The sequence below is a fragment of the Drosophila sechellia genome, chromosome 2R (assembly GCF_004382195.2).
Source record: "Drosophila sechellia strain sech25 chromosome 2R, ASM438219v1, whole genome shotgun sequence".
NCBI lineage: Eukaryota > Metazoa > Arthropoda > Insecta > Diptera > Drosophilidae > Drosophila > Drosophila sechellia.
The window spans coordinates 5,776,664-5,785,740 of NC_045950.1; the positions used below are offsets into that span (position 1 = coordinate 5,776,664).

General features: G+C 46.4%; 2 protein-coding genes and 1 long non-coding RNA gene across 6 annotated transcripts; all 3 read left to right on the forward strand.

Moving 5' to 3' along the window:
• The first annotated feature begins 255 nt into the window (after positions 1-255).
• LOC116800369 lies at positions 256-501 on the forward strand. The gene is made up of 2 exons (XR_004361316.1): positions 256-347; positions 401-501. It is a non-coding gene; the product is annotated as an uncharacterized LOC116800369 (long non-coding RNA).
• Positions 502-1,544: 1,043 nt separating this feature from the next.
• LOC6608366 (odorant receptor 45b) lies at positions 1,545-6,003 on the forward strand. 4 transcript variants are annotated; one of them, XM_032714911.1, is made up of 8 exons: positions 1,545-1,760; positions 1,876-1,968; positions 2,027-4,591; positions 4,650-4,837; positions 4,893-5,068; positions 5,125-5,223; positions 5,274-5,426; positions 5,484-6,003. In XM_032714911.1, exons 3-8 carry the CDS (start codon positions 4,068-4,070, stop codon positions 5,532-5,534), a joined length of 1,191 nt encoding a protein of 396 aa, XP_032570802.1. In that variant the 5' UTR covers positions 1,545-1,760; positions 1,876-1,968; positions 2,027-4,067; the 3' UTR covers positions 5,535-6,003. The 4 variants fall into 4 exon arrangements, with proteins under 4 accessions (XP_032570802.1, XP_032570800.1, XP_032570801.1 ...); XM_032714909.1 differs by having other exon boundaries at positions 1,546-1,760; positions 1,815-4,591; XM_032714910.1 differs by having other exon boundaries at positions 1,546-1,760; positions 1,854-4,591.
• Positions 6,004-6,114: 111 nt separating this feature from the next.
• LOC6608367 (membrane-bound alkaline phosphatase) lies at positions 6,115-8,473 on the forward strand. Its single transcript, XM_002033067.2, has 3 exons — positions 6,115-6,242; positions 6,847-8,003; positions 8,072-8,473. Exons 1-3 carry the CDS (start codon positions 6,173-6,175, stop codon positions 8,390-8,392), a joined length of 1,548 nt encoding a protein of 515 aa, XP_002033103.1. The 5' UTR covers positions 6,115-6,172; the 3' UTR covers positions 8,393-8,473.
• Positions 8,474-9,077: the final 604 nt, after the last annotated feature.

A 9,077-nucleotide genomic window follows, 5' to 3' on the forward strand; every position in this document is an offset into this window, starting at 1 on the left:
GCCAATCCAGTCCTTCAGCTGCCCCTTGCAACTTTGCGGTGCGGCTTCCACTCGCTAACTCACATCTTGGCATTTAATAAGAAGTTGGCCTTGAAGGCAGCCAGTTTCAAATCTCTGAGTTCTGAGTTTCTCAGTTTCTCAGCCGCACTTCGGCTCCAGTGTGTGATTAATGAGGGATTCTTGCGGTTGGAGCAGCCTCTGCCTTTTGCTTTGAATTAGACTTTGGCTCCAGTGAAGCTTTGAGCTCAACGCTTCGGATGCAGGAAGTGAAGTTCCGTAAGATAATCCCGGTTGGATTTGGCAGATAACGTTGCTATATCCAAAACTGGCAAGAGAAACAGAGAGACGTTAGACATGCTCATTCTATGCAATTCGCATATTTTATATTATTTCCTTTCAGATAGAGAAGTTTATGTTTTAACAACTACCATCTGGATGCTTAGTAACGAAAATCTAGAATAATTAAATAAAACGTCATTTTTATTTGTTATGTGTTTCAAGCAGTTGTATTCGGACACTTCTCTGACCTTTCCAAAACGATGCTAAGCAAATGAATTACATTCATCCATTAAACGGGCATTAATTAATGTCAACTCGTTTTCACCACCCCTCCACTCCCCCTGCCACATGAGCAGCCTTGTAATGCTCAGCATGTTGATGTCAGCACATTTGTCGCCCCGAATTAGCGGAAATGAACACTCACGTTTCTTCGGTCTGCAATGTGGCCAAACTGGAGCCCAACGATCCACCATCGATCCGCGCCAATTGTCATTAATCAGAGGCGTTTGTTTGCCTGGGAAAAATTGAGGAGTGTGTGGGGGGGCCCCCCTCGGTCAGCTGACATCTCCATTCGGGCGGTAATTATCCGCTGCACTTTTGGCGCGGGAAAAACCGAGCGTCTAAGATCTCACTTGTGGCTAAGTTAGCCCCAAGCCGCAGGCCGCAACCCACCCAGAAGCAGATAGTGCCACCCCCTCAAGCACTCGGCCACTCAACCACATGACATGCGAAGCGGTTCCAATTTATCGTACCGAGTACGCTCGCCAGTCATTGGAAAAGCGATTCAACAAAATTTAAAACAATTTAGCTTATGTCACGTCTGCTAGCAGCCCCAATGGGGGAGGGGGAGGGGGGAACTCGGGGGTGGAACGAAGAGTTTCAAGCGCTTAGAACAAAGCGCCACAAATTGTATTGTGTCACGCTCGATCTGCTGCCATGCGAACGGGGATATGAACCCCACATATTCATGTGTATATTTACTAGGCTGTAAAGTATATACATATACAGTACTATACATATACATATATGTACATATGTGTATGGTACATATGTTTATACATGCGAGCGCACTCATAGTGCTAGGCCATATAGATATGACTCGGGCACACAGTCATGTACATGCTATTTATACGTTTATTCATTTAGTTGGCCTGTTTTAATTATAATTAACGCCGCTTTGCACATTAACCAGCGGCAAACGTGGCATCCAAAGGGGCTGGGGCACTTGGCTACCCCTAAGGAAAACTAGCTGCCTCCGATTAGTGCAGAAATTAGTCTTAAAATTATCGAAACGTAGTGCTTCCATTGAGATAAAAATCATTTGGGCTAACTGCTTCTGGCGTGTCCATGTGAGCACGCACACCCAACTGGATTGTCATGTCAAAACCTTATAAAACTAAAGCGAAAGCCGCGTTCTGTCTATCTTGATTATAGGGCAATGGGTTGGTTCCAAGGAATCTGGTTCCACTATCTCTTGAATAGTAAGTACAAGTACAATACTATGTATATTTATACTTATGTAACTGATTGTTAAGAGCTCAGCTCCTCTAAGGGATCAGCTCAATTGTATCTAGATTTCCTTTCGACTTGTTTTAGGCTATTACTGCTGTCCCAACCGATTGTCCACCGTGAATGAGTTTATGCCACTCGGATGACGTGCTGAACGCCTCGGAGCAGGTTGTCAATCAGGTTGTCGCACATACTCGTCCAACCCGAGCGGCGCCTTAATAATTGATCCCGCCTGCAGCTGGACGACGATGATGACGGCAGTTGAGTGGGTCGGATGCGATGAGGTGCTACACAGGGAGAAAACTCAGCAAGCAATAGGGTTACCTTGACTAGAGCTATTATTGTGGGTGGAAAGGAAGCAGGTGTAGTAAGTTAGTGTAGTTATCTGCTTGACATCACTCACTTATCAAAAATAATTATTCTACTTTATCGATCTACATATGTATATTCTCGGTGCATATGACGGCATGTGATGATGGGTGGTGACTGCGCCTTGGTATATGGTCTCCAATGGATGGTGGTGCTGACAGGCACCGACTGCAGCGACGCCAACTCCAACTGGGCCATGACGTGAGGCGACGCATCAGAGCGGAGCCCAAAGGAAGCGTGTGAAATCCCATTTGGCTAATGGCCAACGGCGTCAGCAGGAAAATCAACCTGTTTCGCATTGCCCACCCGCCCCTTTGCCGGCCCCTTTGAAACTGGGAAAACTCGCTTCCAATTTCCACAGCGACACAACGCGAATGTGGGCCAACCAGCGTGTCTTCTGTGTTGGTGGGCAAACGGGTTTTTCATTCGGGTTCTGCAACTGTTTTTTTTGGCGACTCGCTGACACGCTGGCCTCCTTTTTCCTCGCTTCCAGCACTGGCACTCCTAGCTTTTCCACTTGCTGCGCTGTGCTTGTGCTGATTTTCCTCATTTTCCTGCAGCAGGAGATCGGGCATAGGGGCGAAATCTGGGGAAAATGTAATGAGATGGGGCCCTTCCAGGCGAGATTTTCCAAGGCGCTGGCCTGGGTGGCTCAGCAGGGTGTGTCGGGGTCACCTTTGTTGCCGTTTTTTCGGGGGTGGTTAACCATAAAACGAGGCGCCGAAATTCTGGGCCTTGGGTTCTCGCTGGGTGGCGCGATGATATCAGCCTTAGGGGTGGATGTTTTTCCGCTCGGAGAACGAAGCTCTAAGACCAAACCCACCCCCGGGCTCGTCCACACATAATCATAATCAAAAGTGCCCTACTGGAACTGGAAATCAATACCGGAGCAGGGCACAGCATTGCTCATACGCAACGTGAGCCGAGCACAGAACTTGGGACCTAATCAAAAGTGATTCACCCCATAGGGCCAAAGCCAGCAAACGTTGCATGCATCAACATAAATCTGTGTGCGGCGAATCCCATGCAAATCCGAGAATGTTTCCCTTCGCCTGACCCACATCTCCTGCTGATTTGAAATTCGAATTCGTCGCGAGTTCATCGGCACTCCGGCAAACTTCCCACAACAAGCCAAACAACACACAGCAAAAAGGCCAAACACAAATTTATGCTCGGAACCCACAACACAAGGAGCTCATATTTATGGATGCTGGTTTGGCTGGGCGCAGGCCAAGAAGTGCTTTAAAATGCTTTATGAATTCCTTCTGCCTTCAGAGCGCTTATATAATCAACGATTTCCTTAAGAACAAGTATATGCGGCTATGGTAAACATGTTAATTGTTGTAAAAAATTTCGAAATATATAAACAAATTATAACACTGTATACACCATATGGTCATAGCTCAAGTCGCATTAGTTTGCTAATGTATTCTAACATTAGTTAGCTTAATATATATTTAGATAGTATTTTGTGCATACAAGTAAAATAGGTTAATCTTTCGTACCAAAACTAGTGTGCAAACTTGATCATATATTATGGTATTTAGTTTAGATTCATTCTTAATCCCTTGAAGATGATTCTTATGTACCAAATGTATCTTAGAAATACCTTGAGATCTGACTTACGAGCTTGACAGCTGTCTTCAACTGATGTCGCAATCACAAATACCAAATGATTTCAACGGATTAAGGGAACCTTTTTAATTATAAGGGCTGGCTCATTACCATAATAACATGTTTTGGACGTCAGAGATCGTCGCCCACTCAATTAGGTCCTGCAAGTAATCACGTCATTAAACACGGCCAGGTGTCTTTTGTTCGGACTGCAAAACAATTATTAAACCATTAGGAGCTATTCATGTGGCGCTATATAAGGATATAAGGAAAGGGTTCTGCAAGCGGTTAAAATCATGTATCCGCGATTTCTCAGCCGTAACTATCCGCTGGCCAAGCATTTGTTCTTCGTCACCAGATACTCCTTTGGCCTGCTGGGTCTGAGATTTGGCAAAGAGCAATCGTGGCTACACCTCTTGTGGCTGGCGTTCAATTTCGTGAACCTGGCGCACTGCTGCCAGGCGGAGTTCGTCTTCGGCTGGAGTCACTTGCGCACCAGTCCCGTGGACGCCATGGACGCCTTCTGTCCGCTGGCCTGCAGTTTCACCACGCTCTTCAAGCTGGGATGGATGTGGTGGCGTCGCCAGGAAGTAGCTGATCTGATGGACCGCATCCGCTTGCTAATCGGGGAGCAGGAGAAGAGGGAGGACTCCCGTAGAAAGGTGGCTCAAAGGAGCTACTATCTTATGGTCACCAGGTGTGGGATGCTGGTCTTCACCCTGGGCAGCATTACCACTGGAGCCTTCGTCCTGCGCTCCCTTTGGGAAATGTGGGTGCGCCGGCATCAGGAGTTCAAATTCGACATGCCCTTTCGCATGCTGTGTGTGATGTTGTAGTTTGCCAGTGAGGATTAGATGTTCTGATAAGCTGTTCCACAGGTTCCACGACTTTGCACATCGCATGCCCTGGTTTCCAGTTTTCTACCTCTACTCCACATGGAGTGGCCAGGTTACTGTGTACGCATTTGCTGGAACAGATGGCTTCTTTTTTGGCTTTACCCTCTACATGGCCTTCTTGCTGCAGGCCTTAAGATACGATATCCAGGACGCCTTCAAGCCAACAAGAGGTGGGTGGTCCATTATGCATATGGTTAACATTAAATTCGGGTGCATACTTTGTAGATCCCTCGGTTAGGCAATCCAAAATCTGCTGTCAGCGATTGGCGGACATCGTGGATCGCCACAATGAGATAGAGAAGATTGTCAAGGAATTTTCGGGAATCATGGCTGCTCCCACTTTTGTTCACTTCGTATCAGCCAGCTTAGTGATAGCCACCAGCGTCATTGATATACTTTTGGTAATATCCGTCCTTTCAGTAATAAGCACAGTACCTCAAAAAAATAGTTTCTCTAGTATTCCGGCTATAACATCATCCGCTACGTGGTGTACACGTTCACGGTTTCCTCGGCCATATTCCTCTATTGCTACGGAGGCACAGAAATGTCAACTGAGGTGGGTCAGGTCGAATCTCTTGATTAACCTTTGACCTCTTTCATTTCTAGAGCCTTTCCTTGGGAGAAGCGGCCTACAGCAGTGCCTGGTACACTTGGGATCGGGAGACCCGCAGGCGGGTCTTTCTCATTATCCTGCGAGCTCAACGACCCATTACGGTGAGGGTGCCCTTCTTTGCACCTTCGTTACCAGTCTTCACATCGGTGGGTTTTAATCCGTATTGCACTTAGTGCACTCCATTAATGAAACCCCTTTTTCAGGTCATCAAATTTACAGGTTCGATTGTGGCACTGGCTAAGACTATACTGTGAATATGAGAGTGCTGAATTAAAAAAATAAGCAAGCACTTAAATTTAATGGCTACTATTATTACTAGTTTGTGGTTGTAGCCTAGCCCGAAAGTATGCAATTCACATAATACAAGAACAATTGTGCAGACTCCAAGTCAATTAATTGCCGGGGTCAAGGGTTCAAGTGTGGGATTATAGGGCTTGAGGTGAAGTTTGGACCATAAACTTTTCTAGTAGCAGTGAAGCCATTTATTCTTCATCGTTTAACAAAGCTACTGGCATGATTCAATAAAGTAAGTGCCATAAGTTAACAACGTTTAAAAGTTGAGGCAAAAAGGATTGCCCGGCTTCAGATTGATTACGTAGGTGGTATACGCAATCGGTTAATGGACAGAGAATCACAGCCATATAAAGCTTCGAAAAAAGGCACGTGAGTGTGTTTTGGCCTCGGTTTTGGTCTGTTCTACGACTTCTGTCAACTTAAACTTGGCCAGCCATAAATGATGATTTGATTGAACCGTCTAGATTAGTTTCCTCTGATTAGATTTACTCTGATACTGAGCGATAGCTCCGAGGCAGTGTCCAATTCCTTTGTCGGTCATTCGGTTCAGTCTTTAACCAAGGTCTGACCTCCACACCACGCCTGGGATTAGCTGAAAATGGCCAGGAGATTCATTCTGTTGCTCGTCTTAGCTGTCTGCCTGAGCGGAAGTGCCAGCGGACAAAGAGGTAAGGTGCTCTGATCCTGATTTTAAGAGCTCAGCGGTACCTCAAAAGTGTTTTTTTTAGAATATTTTGAAAATGTTCAAAATAAATGTTACTTTGTTAAATTTATTTTGTTTTGCACACCAGTTCGGGTAATTGATTTTACAAGATAACTAAAAGTATAATTAATTAGCCAAAATATAAGCCAAATTTGATGTTTGTACTCCCAAAGGATGTGGTATTTTGACTGGCCATAACTTGTATGAGTAGTTGTAAGTTTCAGCGTGTAGGACGAGGTACTTTAAGATTAAGTTCTTTAAAATAACTTCTTATCTCCCAAGTTTACTGGAAAACCATGTGTAGAGATAAGACTCAATTAATCCCCTTGATATATTACAGAAAACCCAAACTGGAAATTTTTTATTGCCCTTATATTTTTTGACCAATGGCAATATTAATATTGGCTTACCGATAACCCCTTATTGTTATTTTATATTTTTTAATATATATCAATATTTTTTCAAAAGTGCACTTTAAACTTTATTCATCATTTTATAAATTAGAATTCGAGAGTATTTAATCCATTTTGCTTCCTCGATATGATTAACTATTTTGCCATTCTTTTTAGACCATCCTCGTGGGCGTTCCATTGATGCCGAATCGCATCCCATCAAGCATGCAGAGGAGCAGCAGACCCAGTACTGGGTGGATAAGGCCCAGGCGAAGCTGTTATCGAAGCTGGCCGAGCAGCCGTCCGCGACCACAAACAAGGCGAAGAACGTTATTCTGTTCCTGGGCGATGGAATGTCCGTTCACACGGTCACGGCCACCCGGAATCTGCTGGGCGACAGTGCGGAGCAGGTGTACTTCGAGGGATTTCCCTACACTGGCTTGTCCAAGACCTACTGCGTGAACCGCCAGGTGGCCGATTCCGCCTGCACGGCCACCGCCTATTTGGGCGGTGTGAAGGCAAACTATGGAACCATTGGCGTGAACGCCAATGTGTCCAGATACAGCTGTGATGGCGCCGCTAACGAGGAGGATCAGGTGCACAGCATCGCGCAGTGGGCACAGGCGGCTGGCAAGGATGCAGGTCTGGTGACCACAGCCCGGGTGACTCATGCATCACCGGCTGGCGTTTATGCCCACATCGCAGATCGCAATTGGGAGAACGACTGGGAGGTGGCCAACAGGGAGTGCGATCCCGAGCAGACCATCGATATTGCCCGCCAGCTCGTGGAGCAGCCTGTGGGTCAGCAGCTGAAGGTAATCCTTGGAGGCGGTCGCAAGAACTTCATCGACGCAACGGTGAACGATGAGGAGGGATATCCCGGCCAGCGTACCGACGGTCGCCACTTAATCCGCAGCTGGTTGGATCAGAAGAAGGAGGCCAATGTCTCAGCCAAATACGTGTGGAGTCGCAAGGGACTCCGTCTGGTGGATCTCGAGAATACGGACTACCTCTTGGGTCTTTTTGCCAATGACCATCTGCCGTACAACGGTGATCGGGACAGGAAACGTAGTCAGTTGGCGGATCCTTCGCTGAGTGAGCTCACGGAGGCTGCCATTAAGGTTTTGAGTCGCAATGACAAGGGATTCTTCCTCTTCGTCGAGGGTGCTCGTATCGACATGGCCCACCACGATACCTTCGCCAAGAGATCCCTCGAGGATACGGCTGAGTTTGCGAGGGCCGTCCAGAAGGCACGCGAACTTACCTCCGAGGATGACACACTGATCGTGGTGACCGCTGATCATGCTCATGTTATGTCCATCAATGGTTATCCTGTGAGTACCTGAAGGTTTCCTTTCTAACAGCGATAGATATTTGACTTGTGATTTCTTAATTTCGGCAGTATCGTGACCAGGAGATAACCGGATTGGCACAGCTGGCGGATGATAATCTGCCCTATACGATTTTGTCCTATGCCAATGGACCTGGCTACTACTCCGCCTATAATCGTGCTGAGGGACGTGCCCTTCTAAAGGAGAAGTTGGTGGCGGACTCAGACTACCAGTATCCCACGCTGGCGCCCTTGGACGCGGAAACCCACGGAGGAGACGATGTGGCGGTGTACGCCTCGGGGCCCTATGCCCAGTACTTCAGCGGCAACTACGAGCAGAGCAATATTCCGGCGCTGATGGCCAGAGCAGCGGGTATCGGTCCCTATGCCTAGGATCATGCTTTTCTTGGCGCATGTAAAACTCCTCTCGCTGAGATGGAATAATTAAAATGCATCATTGCTAAACGAATCTTGCATGGGAAACTGTACCGGGAATGGGGCAAATCGAATTCCGTCTAATTGAACTGACAAGCTGTGCAATTTCCTGTGGAGCAGGGGAGCTGCCCCCCAATAAATGCCACCTGACGGCAAATTCAATTAACTAGCAATGGCAACTGGCATCTGACAACCTGCAGGCAGCCTCAATCAGTCAGCTGCAATCACTTTGGGGCTGAGCCAATTGACCAGGTGGTTTCTGGCCAAATGAAGAGAGAAACGCGACCAGAAAGAACGGTCAGCCATCAGCCGTTTCATGCCATATTTCATCATAAATCAGAGAGAACATGACATTCAAATGGAATCCATCGGGAATCCGTGCATTTCCTGCGTTAAAGATGGCTATTAATATCTAAGGGGGATTCATTTAAAATGGGCTTTAACTGTCAAACATGCACATTTAATGGATTCAAGTAGGAATTGTCAGCGAAGTAACAAGGATCAGAGCAGAAAATCCTCCTGGAAATAATATCTCATATCTTTCAGAGAAGGTTAAGGCCCATTAAATATTAACATTTCCATTTTCGCATATTTTCAATGGCACCCCTATAAGAATGTTCTGTCTAATTTTAATACATTTTGA

What these genes read in the sequence shown, in the direction of transcription:
- LOC6608367 (XM_002033067.2), top strand. Translation starts at nt 6,173, where the DNA reads ATGGCCAGGAGATTCATTCTGTTGCTCGTCTTAGCTGTCTGCCTGAGC. An exon ending in AAGTGCCAGCGGACAAAGAG is followed by an intron (nt 6,243 to 6,846) that starts GTAAGGTGCTCT and finishes CATTCTTTTTAG; the next exon opens with ACCATCCTCGTGGGCGTTCC. An exon ending in TGTCCATCAATGGTTATCCT is followed by an intron (nt 8,004 to 8,071) that starts GTGAGTACCTGA and finishes TAATTTCGGCAG; the next exon opens with TATCGTGACCAGGAGATAAC.
- LOC6608366 (XM_032714911.1), top strand. Translation starts at nt 4,068, where the DNA reads ATGTATCCGCGATTTCTCAGCCGTAACTATCCGCTGGCCAAGCATTTG. An exon ending in GACATGCCCTTTCGCATGCT is followed by an intron (nt 4,592 to 4,649) that starts GTGTGTGATGTT and finishes GCTGTTCCACAG; the next exon opens with GTTCCACGACTTTGCACATC. An exon ending in GCGTCATTGATATACTTTTG is followed by an intron (nt 5,069 to 5,124) that starts GTAATATCCGTC and finishes TAGTTTCTCTAG; the next exon opens with TATTCCGGCTATAACATCAT.